This window comes from Amblyomma americanum, chromosome 10 (genome assembly GCF_052857255.1).
Source record: "Amblyomma americanum isolate KBUSLIRL-KWMA chromosome 10, ASM5285725v1, whole genome shotgun sequence".
NCBI classification, from domain to species: domain Eukaryota; kingdom Metazoa; phylum Arthropoda; class Arachnida; order Ixodida; family Ixodidae; genus Amblyomma; species Amblyomma americanum.
This window is the reverse complement of record NC_135506.1, coordinates 105592386-105609534: the sequence shown is the minus strand read 5'-3', so window position 1 is coordinate 105609534 and position 17149 is coordinate 105592386. Positions and strand designations below refer to the sequence as shown.

The 17149-nt window shown below is 44.4% G+C and overlaps 1 protein-coding gene across 1 annotated transcript in view; it reads left to right on the top strand.

The window, feature by feature from the left end:
• The window catches only part of LOC144106567 (ATP-binding cassette sub-family C member 3-like), a 159690-nt gene that overhangs the window by 71916 nt on the left and 70625 nt on the right, over nt 1-17149 (top strand). Inside the window, exons 13-18 of the mRNA XM_077639412.1 lie at nt 6015-6123; nt 7676-7878; nt 8310-8486; nt 9450-9617; nt 11664-11845; nt 13847-13922. Of these exons, the coding sequence (XP_077495538.1) occupies nt 6015-6123; nt 7676-7878; nt 8310-8486; nt 9450-9617; nt 11664-11845; nt 13847-13922 (915 nt within the window). The remainder of the gene's footprint in view (nt 1-6014; nt 6124-7675; nt 7879-8309; nt 8487-9449; nt 9618-11663; nt 11846-13846; nt 13923-17149) is intronic.

The window sequence follows — 17149 nt, the reverse complement described above, 5'->3', positions numbered from 1 at the left end:
TTAACATTATATTAAAAAACTGCGTTCATGAACAGTTTCCCGCTCAAACATGGTTCTCTCAAGAATTGCTGAGTATGTGTGAGGGGGATCGAGTATTCTTCAGGGAAACTAACACCACACACCTTTAACCGTTGTACTCTCTAGAGCACATAAGATAATGTTCTAATAACCGCATAAACCACATGCAGAACACAGCGGAGACGATGCCAAACTCGTCTTGTACATGCACGCAGGGGTACGAACCAAACCCGTGCGTTTGCGATTAGTAAAGTGGCTTGGGATCTTTTTATTCCTTTGGTCACGCATGACTTGGTGCGTTAACTTTTCAGGGTTCTGAAGTGGTCGAGAACCGTTTCTCTGAAAAGCCTCTTGGCATCTTTAGCGGCTTTTCTTGATGGGTTACCTGGCAGCGCTTTATGGGCGAGACTGTCGGCCACCTCGTTGACTATGGTGCCTATATGTGAAGGTACCAATTGGAATCGTATGGAGAAGGATCTTCTGTGCAGATTATGCACCGTATGTAATGAAAAGAAAAGATTTCAGTAGGGAACTCGCACTCTAACCTTTGAAGGGCAGATTTTAAATCCTTCAGAAGAAGAGCATGTTGAGCCTGACAAGACCCTAGCTTCCATAAAGCCGGCTCAATTGCAACGCTTTCGGCCGTTGTGGAGGGCACGAATCCAGTAAAGCGTACAGACAAGGCGTATTCAAACAAGGAATGTGAAAAGCTGCTGAACTTGCACCTCTGGCCTTGTCCACAGAACCATCAGCGAAATTTTGAAGATGGCGGGCATACTCTCTCTAAATATTTGAGTACGAGAGAACGTGTTCTAGCCGAACGAGAACTGCGCATAGCTCGCATCCCAGGATTATAGATCAAACAGTCGAGGCTCGCAAATGGCCAGGGCGGTTTCAACCACTTGCTTTGTCTTTTAACATTAAGGCCTAGGGAGTTAAGAGTATTAAGTGCCAAATAGGCTCGGGACTCAGATCACTTCCGGAGCCCCTGCAGAAGGGCTCACGCAGATACCGTCTCTCGGAGGTGGCAAAGTTTAATTAGTAGCCTTTGTGAAGCGGAAAGACTAAGAGGGTTCGATAGTGCCTCATGAAGAACTGCATTGTTCGCTGCCACCTGCGGAACTTCAAGGGCTATTCTTAGGCCTTTTCTGCGCAAAATTTTGAGACGGTCATGCTGTGATACCAAGGGGGAAATTAAAGGCAACTGGTACATTGTGTGACTAATCACTAGTGCTTCGTGAAGTCTGACCAATGAGGAAGGGTAGTTTCCCCATTGCTCACTTGCAATTCTGCGAATCACATTCAGACGCGAAGATACAGACGAGACGATCGACTCCACAGCTCGTCGCCACTGTAGACATGAGTCCATAATAACGGCCAAAAAGAGCATGTGACTGCACTGACGAATGCAAAAGTGACCAAGTTCTATCTTCAACCTCGCATAACGTCTTCCTATACCTGCAAACAGAATGAAGCCGGATTTTTTCACTGAGAGAGACAATCCCACACCTTGAAAGTAATCTTGTACCAAATGGGAGGCCTATCGAACTATCAAGGCTATTAGCTTGTGTTTAGCCTGTAATCCCAAGACAAATGTCACACGCTTATATGAACAGCAATTTTTCTGCGCTGAATCGGGGAGAGCAGCCATTACAGCGGTAAAAAGCGTGAGGGAAAGAACACTTTCGTGAGGCACACCTCGCGATACAGTCCTTTCCGTGCTTGTGGTACTCCCTAATCGTACTCGATTTGCACAGTCACAGACGAAGGAGTGAATGAATCTAAGGAGACTGCCCTGTATGCCTACATATTGCGAACTAATTATCACTGAGCTCTGAAGGACAGTATCACAAGCCATTGCGACGTCAAGGAAAATGGCTTGTGTGGATAGGGCGAAAGCACTCCGATGTTCACTGTTGCTTACAAAGTACAAAACGCCATCTTGCGCACTTAAACCTCGGCGGAAAGCAGTCATACATTTTAGTGGACACGGCCAACATGAATGACTACTTTCCGCCGAGGACCTTGAGCCACCACGACAACCCTTCACTTGTCACGCTCTCCATCAGTGATACAAAGCCAGGTCCGTCATCTCTTTGCCAGGATTCAGCAGTGGGACAACACAGCCTACCTTTAATGACAGAGGAGTGTTTCCAGTCTCCCAAACTCGGTCTAAGTAGTTTAGGAGCGCCTTCGTGTGCACCAGAGGTAAATTCCGCAGCATTTGGTTGATGCCGTCGAGGCCTCTTGTACACCTGCGCCGCAGACCGCTGAGCAAAGTCTGTCGCTCTCTAAGAGTGAACGGGGCGTCCATGATGGACGTGCAGGAATCAGGAGGAGGACAGAGGTCAACTGCATAATTTGCAGGTACAAATGCATCTGCAAATTCCTTTGCCAAGCACACAATGAGTTGAGTTGAGTTTCTTCTTGTGTATTGCAAGAGCTTCAAAAGGCTTCCAAAAGCGAGATTATCCAGCAAGACTGCCAATGACTCACCATATTCTCGTCATTGGTGAGAACACAGTCAAACTAGCGCAGAATGAGGCCCATCGCGCCCTGGAGAGCTTAATCGTGTGCCGTCGATTGGCAGAATTAAACCTATTGAAGGCAGTCTTCAAGACTGAGTCGTGATTTTTGTGCATAATTTGTCACTCCATGCTTCTCCGCTTTGCACAAATTATTGTGAAGTCTTTGATCCTGGGCCGCAAAATGGTCAGGGAATTTCACCGCCGAAGTTGTTGCTATCTTACCAGAAAATATTTCGTTAATAACAACCCCGGATACACATGATAGGTGCTCTCCGTAGTTGTCCCAGTTATAACATGGCATATTTTAGAGCCATGCGTGCGGAAGTCGGAAATTGGATAATGGTCCCAATTGGACCGCTTCATCCAGACGTCAGGCGAAAGCACAGTCAGATCTATAGCTGTGGCTGAGGCTGGAGGTCAGAATAAATTGAGGCTTCCCTCATTGCCAACATATAGGTCCAAGCTGTCAATGACGCCGACTAGTTTGCGTCCAAGGGAATCCATGTTCGTGCCACCGCGGACGGAATGATGGGCGTAAAAATCGCCACAGATAATTCGAAGAGCTGGGCAATGACCACAAAGCTGCTGAAGAAACACTTCGAATGCTACCTTTCTCCACGGAGTCATGAACACGGATGAAAAAGAAACATCTCAAAAGTTGAGCTGTATCCTCACAGCCTCAAGCTCAATGTCATCCATGCTTCAAATATCGGTGACGTTAAAACAAACATGTGTAATCTCCCGGCGTATGTAAATCGCGGTACTTCCTGCTGGTAAAAGACTTCATGCTGCAGTTTTTATAGGCGACATACCAAGTCAAAGATCTCCCACATGGCAGGCCAGCTTGCGAGAGGGCCAGTACTGGAACACTATTTTCTTTCAAGAATATTTTCAATTCGCCTAATGGACTTAGCAGTTGCATTATATTGTATTCTTAAAGTGCGATCAAACATCAAAAACTTCTCTAGATTCGGTGCCACAGGACACAGCCGTTTCATTTCCACAGCAGATATCTGGGTAGGTAAAATCTTCACAAATAATTTCAGCGTCAGGATATTCCGGATATTTTTTGTTATTTAGACCTAAAGTGGACTAATATGTTGTTAAGTTCGCGAGGAAACTGTTCGTCACTTTGTGGAGGTCTTTAATATACGCCTATCAAGAAGGCGTTCGGTGCGGCGTGTCACAAAAGCTAAATAATTTCCAGTTATGAACGGTTGTTAATCCGGCAGCACAATAACTGCTCATCAATCTTAACGACGACGCCTCCATTAGACATATCTATATGGATATTGCGAAAAACATTATACCCTGATAGGTCTGACAAGATTTCAGGGTCAGTGAGGCTATCCGTAAGACACGTTTCAGTCAGGATGAGTACATTAGTCCGGTATGGTACCACAAGGGTTGACAAAGCGGTACGTTTGGGAAGAAAGGTCCGTATGTAAGATTATAGAAAAAGAAATATTTCATCAGTCAGCAGTGCGCGCCGCTTTAGGGCCAATTTTCTTATTTCTTGATTGCTACGCGATTCGTTTCAGTTTCTGAGGAATCAACTTAAGTGTAACGTTTTGAATAAATGTGTAAAATCTTGTAGTGAAGCTTGCAGTGTCCAGGTTTGCTTGTAGGAAACGCAAGAAGATGGTTCTTGACATTTCTAACTGTGCGAGAGGAGTCATCGCCAAAGCTACAGTCCGTACTCTTTAGTTGGCGCCTATTCGAGAGAATGGCCTTATGTGATTTTAAAAACAAAAAATTGACAATTATGGGGCCGGGTCGCTTGTCAGCATGCCGGCCGAGGCGGTGCGCGCGTTCGATTCGAGCTGGTTCAACTGTTATATGCAGTTTATGAGAACAAAGAGGAATAACGGCTTTTTCCGATTCAGCAGAAGTATCAGAGGGGTTGATGTCGTGGAGGCAGTAGAATATTAGATTCTTCCTTCGTGCACAGTTTTTTTTGGTCGTGGATACCGGCTTCCAAATCCCGTAAAGAACGAGATGCTTGCTTGGTGATAGCTGGTATTATGTCGATATCTCTTTTAAGAGTTAAAAGATATTGTTGTTGGGTATCTGTAGTTGACGTTTAGGATATTTACCATCAGTAATCATTTCTGCCAGTCCAGCAAACAGTTTTTGCAACTCTGCAAGCATAGAATCGGTTCCTGGATTTGTTTGGGTATCATCTGATAACGCACGAATAACACTCGGACATTCAACCACTAGGTAACAGGAGCACTGTGGGCTTGGCCGCTGAACCAGGAAGAAGTCACTGGTTTGCTTAACAACCAAGTCGTAAGATTTACTAACCTGAATTGTAAGAGCAAACTCATCATAAATCCGTGCGATTGCACAGCCGCAGAGCACACGGAGCGCGTATGATGGTCGCTGCGCTTTTAAAGCGAAAACTTTACTACGGCATGTTCCGCTCGCCGACCGCGGACATTTTACCTTCAGCGACCTTCAGCGCATGGCGTGTGAAGCAGCACCGAAACCGATGAAGAGCGCCAGCTTCGAAAGCGAAGGAAAGGCGCATAACTGACCCCTTGGGAAAATGGACACATCAACCGCGCTTTGAGCTACGTGGTGGTAGTGACAGATGTGCGCTGCATGCATTGGCACGTTGTGGCAGAAACGCGCCACTGAAGCTATAGGCCATCGGCGTTCATTGTGTTCATTGGCGTTGGCGTTGACAACGTTCTAGGCGGCTCCGATGATTTTCAGGAAAGGAAGGCACATAACTGGCTCTCTAGGTCAGTGAACGTCTCAATAGCGCTTTCAGGTACGTGGCCACGCTGAGACAGAGATGTGGGCTGCATGCATTAGATCTCACAACGTTGTGGCAGACACGCGGCACTGCAGCAATAGGCCGCAGCGTTCATTGAGTGACCAACCTCTCGCGATCAATCCTTAATTTAACTGCCAGGGTGGCAGAGTGAACGCGCTGCCTATCCAGCGTGGGGAACGCACTCAACGTTACAGACGCCAAGCCGCGTCTAGTTGCCCGATACACCACAGCTTTCGCTCTCTAACCAGGTTCAGCAGTAGTTAAACCGCAACTATTATTTTATTCGTGGTATTCCTGCAGTGGTTAATGACGATGTGGCTTCCCAAGTTTAGTGGATGGTTCCGAGGTTGAGAGGTGGTGCGATGGAACTTTCATGACCAGAGCAAAGGGCCGGAAAGTTCAGGTCACACTGGAGGAAATCGCCAACGCCGCCTTACTGGTGTGATGTATAACGCATCACCGTGCCGCTCGACTAACCAGCCGACACAACGGTAGCGGCCAGATGGGCGACGAACAAGGCAAAGACCTGCTTTCTGAGGGCACACTAATCAACAATTCGCGTGATGGCGCTGCCGTGGAGCCCAACTCTGTGAACTATAATTCAGCCCTTTTGTTCAACCAGGACGGGCCTGTAGAACAATTTTCTGCTCATGATAGATGACACCTTTTTTTTTTCATTCCAGTCTTCCGTGGCGCTGAACAGGATTTCCGAATTCTGCATTGCAGAATATCAGGAAAACCAAGCGAAAGAGATTGTAAACGATGCCAAGGCACAGCTCTCCGTGAAAAATGGTAACCAGCATTGGAAACTTTCCATACATTCAATGTATATGTGAGACAGGGAACTTTAAGTCGCAGCCACGGATGGAAGAAAATATTCGCCATGTGTATCGCGGGAGACCGCAGATCTATATACATAACGAATTATGAAAACGAACGCACTCTTGGATTTTTAGCAGGGCAACTAGCGAGTTCTAGGTTCAAGCAAGCAGAGAAAATTGAGTAGCGCACTCGCCTATCTCTCTCCTCTATATGCAATGTAGGGCAGGAGGTGTCGGAGCAGAAAAAAATCTTTTCGGGCCTAGGACAAGTTCAGTGAGAATAGCCAAAACAGATCTGGCGAAGGTTAAGGCCAATTAAGACCGCAGCACGGGGTGCCATAAGGTTGCAAGCAATGACAGAATTTTCGCCCAGTGAGAGTTGTTTTTCTTTTCTTCCCACGTGCACACTCCCGGACAAAACAGTACGGACCATGGTTCGGCGGTCAAACTCTTCTGATGCTTTAAAGAGGAAAAAATATCTGATATCTTTACCTATAAAAGTATATTCCACTTATGTGCTTACGCTAGATGAAGCAAGTTTTCTACTCGTATGACGTAACTCGGCGGAAGGGGTAGCCCGCTGAAGCATGGTCTGTTTCAGTGTCTCCGCGGGGGTATTTCTTGTGTTATGATGAATAACAGTTATAATAGCGCCTCTACACTGAAATCTAATGTCACGAGCACTTCATCTTTTGATTTCTTTGAAAGAATTGCTTGATGTCTCTTCGCAATATAAAAAATGATAAGGGAAGCTTTGAAAGCCTTCGCACACAAAACAAAAACATTGGTGAGAGTTTTTCCATATGCCGGTTCGCTTTCCATGTTGTTATTAAAAGAGGCAACACTGCGCATATATTAGTCAGTCTGCAGATTGTTTATGCATGTGTTTTTGATACGGTATAGTTTTTTCATATGTTTTTTCTTAGCCAGTCAAAGTGCTAGACATGTTTTTCATTTCTTATGCGGAAGAGTAAAATATGAAAGCACGTTTAAGATCTTCGTAACATAAATTTGCGACTTGAAAATTATTTTCGCATTCAACATTTTTGCAGACTAAAAGCGTGGTACAAACTCTACATTTAGACTGGCATTTCCTTCTGGTTTCTCAAGTGGGTAAATGTGAGATTACTCTGCCTGCTTGTGGCCGATATCGAGAAAGGGGCGAAACATCCCCATGCTGAGTAGATTTTATTGCACTCTAGCGTTTTTCGCTTACAAATTTTTTTTGATAAACGTGTGGAATAAAAACAAAATATAAAATCCTCGTAATCTTCGCTGTCCTGTAGCCGAAAAGATTGTAAATTCAATTAGAGTGACTTCGCCTCGCACTTCAGACACACCAAAAGTTACACATTCACGAGCGGCTGCTTATTCGAGGTATTTGCTGCTTCAATCTTCAATGCGGGATTTGGTGAATTCCGATATCCTATGACTGCGTTTTAATCCTGTGCCCATCAAACCAAGTTGTTCATGCCACTACGACAGGGAAATAACTGTGAACCTATGCCGGCATCTTTTTCCAGGCTCCGTGGTGATGGAGAAGTGCTGCTTTTCATGGTATTCACCTCTCTGTGATAAAGCACAACCGCAGCTGATCGACATCAACCTTGCAATTGAGCCTGGATCACTCATAGGCGTAGTGGGCATCGTCGGAAGTGGCAAGTCTTCGCTGTTGGCGTCAGTGCTTGGTGATATGCACCTGAATAGCGGTCACGTCGCGTGCGCAGTAAGTGTAAATTAAGGTGTTACCTCGAAAAAGTGAATTTGCCCATTCTGCGTGCTTCATGCGTTATACAAAACCACTCAAGTCTATAAGAATTAGGAATGCGAATGCTAGGAATAGTAGCGAATACACAGCGCAATTTAACAATAAACATGTCATCCAAGATAATATATGCGCCGCGTTGATAAAAAAATCCAATATACGCTTTCGGAGATGTGCAGTTCGTGAGTATACTCATTAGTGCCTATATAAAAAGACTTTAAAGCTCTGTGATTGAATAAATTACATATAAATAGCTCAATCACCCGCTAGCGTGTCTAGGCTGAAAACACGAAACTTCTGCTTCTTGATCCTCAAATGATAGGTAGCTTACTTCAGCTGAGATGAATCGGCTGTTGTGCTCCTTTAGTCAAGTCGATTCTTCTTCCATTCAGGGACGGATAGCCTTCGCTCCACAGCTGCCAATCCTGCACAATATGACCATCAGAGACAACATACTGTACGGTAGGCCCATGGACTCAGACTTCTATCACCAAGTTCTTCAAAGCTGCCAACTCGTGGACGACATCAATAGGCTGAATTCTGGAGACACGACCGAAGTCGGTGAAAAGGTACAGTGTGTTGTATCAAACTGCGGCCCGGACGACTGTGTGCAAGCACAATCAAAATCACCAAATTAATTTTTGTATCAAACTCTCGCATTTTTGTAGCACGAAATTGATGGGCAGCACGTTTTTTAATCGGAGTCTCTCAAGAAAACTCATACTGTATGCCCTCATTTTGTAGAGATCGGATTACAGTAGGTAGCAAAATCATTCAAGGAACTTGCTGAATTAGAAAAGTGATATTGCCGAAGAGCTGGTTCTTAACAAAAGAACCAGTTCAGTTATCCTCGGGCAGCAAAAATGCAAGTTAAATGAAAATACCTAACAAATTACAAGTTGTGTGAGTGCCATTGAGGGAAGAAATTTTTAATATATGTTTGAGACTATTGAGAAATGTGCACATTTTCGAGACACATTGCCTTTGGGTCAGTAAGGGCGTCATGTGAAGCAGTTCTGATCGAATCGATTGTAATGTGCACTATGCAGTCTTGATTTCTTGGGCGAGGTGAAGCCCGGCGCATACGGTACGCAGCAACGGAACACTTAGGAACTGATTATTATGGCTGTGCACGTAAGACGCAGTCACACGGGTGATACTGACAAGAAGGCAGCACAGCGGCTCTTATAACGAGAGTTTTTGGCGCAGGGTGTCCACCTTTCCCTCTTCGCAGTTAGCCTCATATGACTCGTAAGCTTACCGCGGGCGCCGAAAGGCTGATGATGATGATGATGATACAGATGCTCATGAAACCACAGCGGAAACGGTATTGTGGTCGGAGTTAGCATTTTAGTTTTAAAAGGAATATTGAAGACAGTTGAAGTATATGATAGCAGTGCAACGCAGTTTTGTTATTGCGTGGGTGTTTGCTTAAGAGCGGTTGGAGCCATTTTTTCCAGGAACGCACCATATACACGCTTCCCCGCCCCCTCCCCCTATAAGTCGATATTATCGGCTCATGCCGTCTCTAGGGCACCAACCTGAGCGGCGGCCAGAAGCAGCGCGTGTCCATCGCGCGGGCAGTCTACAGCAGTAGTGATGTGTACCTGTTGGACGACCCCCTAAGCGCCCTGGACCCCGTGGTGGCCAGGCGCGTCTTCAAGAATGCCATCGGAAATCGGGGCCTGCTCGCTGATAAGGCAAGTGCTCGGTTTCCAAGAAACCAGCTCCTTATTACACAAACACTGCGAGTCAGTAGCCTTTTCGCACAACGCTAGTAGCCATTTGCTGCTAACCGTTCAGAGAAAGCACTGCTAAAAATGGATTCTAAATTGCTGCTGTTATTCTCTTCAAATTGCTATAGGATGGGCAAAACTCAGCTCGAGGTTACAGTTAATAGTTCGGAATGTTCTTCAGGTATGTCTTCGAGAAAAATACTAAATATCTACCATATATAAAATGAAAGTGTGCAGAACGCATTGTCTCCTACTTATATTTGTTATCGAGAAAATCTCAAAGCGATGCTGCATCGTTTTACTTCTCGCATCTGTTTTCCTTCTGTGCTCTGTAAGAACTTCCTGGTCATTGTTAGTTCGATATATAACAAGTCGGAACTGTAATTTCTTCCGTGGCTATCAATGTGTTCACGAATTCTTCCGGCCGGCTTCTTCTGAGCACGACAGGGCACGTGCTAGTCAAAATTTGTACATTGTCAAAGCGGTTGAAGTGATTTTCTCTGAGCGCAAATGCAGATATATTTACGACAAGCTAGGGAGAGTCCAGTGAACACTCAAGTTGCTACCGCAGTTGTAAAGAGCCGTTTTTATATACCTGACGTGGCCCTCCTTAGGATTGCATATATGACATAGTGGGCATGACTGACGCAAGTACAATAAACGCTTTTCATGAAACTATGGCCATGTGTGACGCACTCAAGACTATCGGAATGACGTCAAGACTGAAAAATTTGTTACAAATTTACCTAAGGAGGTTTTTTATTGGCAACACTGTCTAATTTCAAAACCGTCTCTACGCATTCCATCTGGGAAACGTGCTTGCATGTGCGCAGCTAGTTATTCTCGATATCTATTTAATTCCCGCCACTCTGTCCTGAGTTCTGTGAAAACTACGTACAATGATAAGAGTGCACTTGCGATTTGCACACAATATCATGTAAAAGCGGATATTCTAAGACAACTAGCTTTACAAGAGATAGTTTCTGATAAACTTCCTTGATACCATAAAAAAAGCACGAAATCTGATAATTCGCGCAGTGCTGCATATATCGAGGTCTTCCCAGATGAGTGGCGTCTGATATCGACTAACTTATCCCTATAGATACTATGTCGAAATGGTCTCGATCCGCCCTTCCTAAGCGGTTCAATCAAAGAAAGCTGTTGGCGATTAAGAGCGTCCCCTTTATTATTAGAAAAGAAATAGCAAACGTTCCTTTCAGCACAATTAAGATGATAGCTCAGGACTTAAGGTAAAGATATTAGATGTTTTATAACAAGTCCAATGAGGCGACAAATAAATAGCCGCTATTTCGATCGCTTAGGCAACAGTCATAGGGTATCAATTGCTTCGTCACTGATGTAGCGTCACGTAATGCATGGGATGCACTTTCAAGAGTAGCGTAAAGTTTCGCGTTGTCGAAGACCACAAAGGTAACATTCACTGAAAAAAACTTTGGTCATTATATTTTAAAGCCATCGCTTGCTATCGTACTGTTGATAAAATCAGTGTCTGACATACTCGTTAAACTCTTATAGGCAGAGATTAGTCCAAAACATTAAGTTCACCAGTTACATATTTCATCTACAGAAAAAAAAGATTGTTTTCCTAATCTTAAGCTAATCTTAAGCTTTCCTAATCCTAATCTTACCCAAAACATCAAGAATTTAGGCTATATGGAAGGTGCCTGTCCCCAGTTTCGTCAACAGGTGCAATGCCGCCTGCTTTAAACGGCAGTATAAAAATGTGCAATACAGAAGAAGAAATTATACAAACTCAGCAGGCGTAAATATTCTTTTGTTCGTCGCGTATGATCAGTCACTTAGAGGCTGTCTATACTCGATTCCACTGCGTGAAGCCATTTTTTGTGTCGTAGAACAGTTGTTGGATATGAAAGCTTTTAAACGTACTTCTTTTTGGCCGTATTTATGGATTACTTTGAACAAATTTTCATGACTAACGTGCTGTCGCGCCTATCGAAAAATTAGAAAGAACGTTTTCTTTGTTTTCAGACACGAATTATGGTGTGCAACCAAGCAAACGTTTTGCGGTACATGGACAGACTAGTCTTAGTGGATCGGAAGCGTATAAGGGTGTACAGAAATCTAGAAAACCTTATAAATGACCAAGATTCGCCTAAACACTTCCGGGAAGCTCTTGAACACCAAGAATCGCAGCTTCAAAATGGAAACAAGTGAGTTATTTCTTCATACAGGAAGGCGTCTTCTGATTCCTACGAGTGAACCATTTCTCAATGATACTTATAGTAAAATTAGGCATAATTGGTGTTTCATGGGGAGGATGCAAAGTGCAGAAACGAAATCCCCTCTATTTTAGGAGAAATAAGTGAGAAAAATGAAAAGTGGGAGACTGAATAGGAAGAGAGGATGGGAGGCAACAGATAGGGAAAGAGAGAGGGACACCACTTTTGCCAATCGGAGCCCAAGGGAGGGAGGTGTGCAGAAGGGGTACGGCATTTCACACTGTGATTGACGGACGCCATCCGCTCGCACCGTCTCAACCCGTCAGCGCTAGCGGCTCCTTTATACGGGGGGAACACTAAGGCTTGCGCAAAGTCTGCCGCATGAGTCGCATTGATCGTTTGTTAATTCTCGTTTCTTTTGTCGATTACGTTTTCATAGTGCGTTCTGCTGCAAACGGAGAAAGAGCGGGCTAAACGTGTTCAAAGAAAACATATTCAGAATTTGCAGTTAGCATGTAAAGGTCATGGATGTTTATATTTGATCTTGCGAGGAATAAACACGAGCAAGAGAGAATTTCATGAACACAAGACAAAGAGCTTCAATTTGTGTATGTGATTCCTCCTTGTAGATGTTTCTTTTTGCGCATATAAAGTTATGAATTTCGGCTTATTTGCCGAGCTGTCGATACTAAACCATCGTTATCCAGCATGCACAGTTCGTTTAAAAGCCTGATGTTATGAAAACATAATTTTGTCAATTCCTTTGTTAAAGCATTTTTCAGAAGTGCTTTTTGACTCTAGCACTGGACCTCTTTCTATCTGTTCCCCACGATGGGGCTTTCTTGAAGTATACTAAATAAAGATCGCTTTTACCATTGCTCAACGTAAATTTCTTGGTCATGGATGGCCAAAGCTTGTGATTCCTGCCAAAGAACTTTTTTGTACAAAGCAAAGATATGCTTGCCAATGCTTTTTAATTGCTTTTAGTGCTTGCAGCAGAGATGTACTAAAACCTGTCAGAAAGAATGCCGATGAAAATTTCAATTGGTTCTGCAAAGTATTTCATGGTTATACAAAAGTATTGCTTTTGCTGCTGGGAAATGTTTTTGTATCATTTTCTTCAAAGTGCATTACAAAATCTTTCTTGCAATGTGCCTTTTTATTCCTCTCGTTCTTGCTATCGGCTGAAAACTGAATGTTTAGCTTCATTTACCATGACGCTTTGCATACGGTCCCGTGCAATGCCTCACACCACATGTGGTGTAGCATATTGGTACCCACAAAACCCGAAGTTTTTCCATGGAGTGTTTGGGAAGACAAGGCACCGCTATCTAACGATTGTATTTTAAATGCACAAAACAGCAGCGAACAACAAGGAAACGAACCCATCGCAATCAAACATGGGAAACACGCTCCAGTTCTACCAAACCTCAACCATTCAATCGAGAAAATTTTTCGTGAAAACATCTCGTATGACATGTTATCGCATGAAAATACATTTTCACAATTTTCTTGCTGTTTTGCAGCCAATAACTGCCAAGCCAGTCATGCCTGTCTTCAGACAAGTCTAATTTAATGAGGATTGGCATGGCTTGAACTGTTTTAAATGTTTTGAAATTCTCGTACATGCACGCCTTTCGAGGATGTGTCCTTCACAAACCATAGAATTTTCAAGTTTAAAATCAAAAAATCACTTTTGGCTCAGGTTTACCTATAACTAGCGCTCATTTAAAAGGGTGGATTTTATTTCGGGAAGCTCAAAAATATTACCAGTTAACACTGGCCAAGAAAACTTTCGCGCCGTTTTAAGTACGACCGTACTTTAAAAAGCCGATTTCCCTACCTTTTACCCAGCACACCTCGTTATGGATCCCAATTTTTCTTCTGCGCATCCAAATTCGTAAGCAACATCGAAACAGTGCTCATACGTACAAAAGTATGCATATAGAGTTTTCGGTCCGCGGTCCTCTATGCTCGCAACCTTTTTTTCAGTGTATACACAAAAGGACTGGAAGAAAACGAAAATGTTGGGCGAATAACTGGTGATGAGATTGGAGAATCACAGAAGGTAAGCAGTTCCTAACAATAATAAAGCACTGAAATTATCTTGAACACCCCAGACGATTTGTGCGTTTCGGAAAGTGATGAATGCAAGCCTGAAGCAACCCATTAATCAATGTGTAAGAGTTTTAAAATTAGTAACTTCAATACACGAATTTACAAATTCTTGACTCTCACAAGGACCTAAACTGCATAGAATTACCATACCATTGGAAGCCATAACTGACCACCCAAAAACGGCGATCTCGACTTCACGCGGGCTCTCTCTACTTTACATTGCGGGGCACACTTAGAAGCACAGATAAGCTGGCTGCGTCGGAGTGATTCGGGCTGCCCACATTGGCCCATATCCGGCCGACATCGGCCCTATGGGTTATATGGGTCGCCTGCTGCAGCCGAGACACGTTATCTATGCCGCACATGATGCTCGGCCCACGCTGGCGGTTCGCGCTGGTGCAGCCGCTCTAAAGTCTAGCTCAGCCTCTGTGTGGAGCGCGTGAGCTAGCCTAAGTTGAGCTTGCTGCTTGTAGAACAGGTATCGATTCCATATCATTAATAGAAATGCTGATTGACATTGGCCCTCACGTGCTGCCTGCATCGGTGAAATATAGGGCACAGTGGGCAGTATATATCAAACCAAAGTGGGACTGATGGGGGTTACCGGAGGGCGTCCACTATGAGTCAGCTTGAGTAGCAGACCACAGCGAGCTCTGCCTCTTGGCTAGTTTCGCCCGGTTCGAATTTTTCGGGTGATCAATGTTGCGGTAGCATCGCCTTTTCATATACCCGTGTTATTTATACTTATCACATAAATAAATATTCTCTATTGAGCTGAAAAGCGCACCAAGTTCAATACTCCTCAAAAGTGTTTTGAAAAATAGTTGTTGGAAATACGAGCGACCTTGATATCAATTGCAAAATCTGCTCTTAGAAATGTACCATAGAATTGCATAGAATATCAGACAAATGAATATAAGCGATTATTGAACCTTTTTATTGAACCTTTAACTCTCGAACTGCTTGCGGTAAAAATGATAAAATTTATCTCCAATTTATTTAACTTCTATTTTTTCATGAGCATCTGCTTCTCAAAGTTTCTTGTTTTATTAGTTCCTGATCGCTCAGACAAAAAAAAATAAAAAGCTGTTTTTAGTTAACTTTCGCAAAGTGAATGCAACAGTTATGAGACCGCTGGTTCTGGCATTCGTACTACTGATATGGAAATACGCATCGTCACAATATGTCGCGTGTTAGACGTCGTTCTGTACAAGCGCAAAAAAATATTGCACGCACGGGCACTACCTGCTCCTCGTCGTAACCGTCACATTCGACGTTCGAATACATCAGAAATTTAACATTTATATTAGCACCATCGTCGACACTTAGTCCACCTCTTCATAATGGCCACAGTGACAGCAACTGCGAGAATGAGCTCGCTTGCCAGGAACATTTGCTGCCAGCGGCACTGGGCAAGCGCCCTTCCATTTTGAAGCCAAGGTTGACAAAACACAGTTTTCCTGCTGCTTGTTCTAGACCGCAATGTTAAAAACAGTCACAGAAACGATGGACAGAGCAACCTTATCTCGAAAGCCCTCTGCGCGTTGTATAACAATATTATTTACGACCACCAGTTACTTCACAAACAGCCAGTGGGCACCTGTACAGCACTGTGAACTCATTGGACAACTGTGATACTATGGATTATTAATTCTGAACGCACTTCCAGCGCAAAACTTCAGTGTAGGCGCTGAAGAAATGCACTGAAAAGCACTAGACTCAGAAAAGCAGTGACAACTTCGACAAGGTGTCGATGCAAAAGCCGGTTTAACAGTGCAATTACCATTAAAAATCTAAATTCCCAAGAATTGTTGTTTGAATCCTAGAAATTGTCCGGAATAGCTGCAGTGTGATAAGAAAAGAACGAGTATCGTAACCGTGCTTTGAGCCTGCACCGTATGACATGTGTTAAGCTCAAGCTAAGGGCAACGGAGCGAGCTATTAAAAGGAAATTGATGGGTGTAACGTTAAGAGACCGGAAGCTGGCTGAATGGGTGAATAATAATAATAATAATAATTGGTTTTGGGGGAAAGGAAATGGCGCAGTATCTGTCTCATATATCGTTGGACACCTGAACCGCGCCGTAAGGGAAGGGATAAAGGAGGGAATGAAAGAAGAAAGGAAGAAGGAGGTGCCGTAGTGGAGGGCTCCGGAATAATTTCGACCACCTGGGGATCTTTAACGTGCACTGACCTCGCACAGCACACGGGCGCCTTAGCGTTTTTCCTCCATAAAAACGCAGCCGCAGCGGTCGGGTTCGAACCCGGGAACTCCGGATCAGTAGTCGAGCGCCTTAACCACTGAGCCACCGCGGCAGGTACTTAATGGGTGAAAGAACAAACGCGGGTTAATGACATCCTAGTCGAAATCAAGAGGAAGAAATGGGTGTGAGCAGGGCATTTGATGCGAAGGCAAGATAACTGCTGGTCCTTAAGTGTAACGGAGTGGATTACAAGATAAGCAAGCGTAGCAGGGGGCGGCAGAAAGTTAGGTGGGCGGATGAGACTAAGAAGTTTGCGGCAATACGGTGGCCGCAGTTATTAAAGGACAGTGTTATTTGGAGAGCCACTTGAGAGGTCTTTGCCTTGGAGTGGACGTAGTCGGGCTCATGATGATGATGACTATTAATTGCCCTATATGCTGTTACCAACACGAGCTTATGAACTTAGTATTTCCGCTATCTCCTTGAGAACACGGCTGTTGATTTGGTGCTGCGTCGGTTGGGCACATGTTTTCCACAGATACGTCGGTATTAGGGCAGCTGTTATTTAGGTGATAAACATATTTTCGCGGACTCCTACAAGACGAAACGGACAGTGGCGCGTACCGGAGCTTTTGCACGAGGCCTGCAACCATAAAATCTTACTACACCATCCATCATGCAATTCTCTCTTGATCAGTTTTGGTCTGGTAACACTTGAAAGAGGTTGCTTTCGTAACCCTGGTACTGGAGCCTCGGCGCCCAGCGTCTACCTTGCTCGTCGGCCGCCTGTTTGCGGTCCGCGCCGGCCGACTGTGCCCCAGCTTGCAAGGCAATAGCAGACCTCGCCGTTCGCCCAAGACTCGGCACCCGTCCGCGCCAGAAGACACAATGGACTGGACGGAGAGAGATAAAAAGGACCGACCAAGGCAAGGATATTACACTGAAGGGTGTTCTGTTTGCTACCATGCACTGG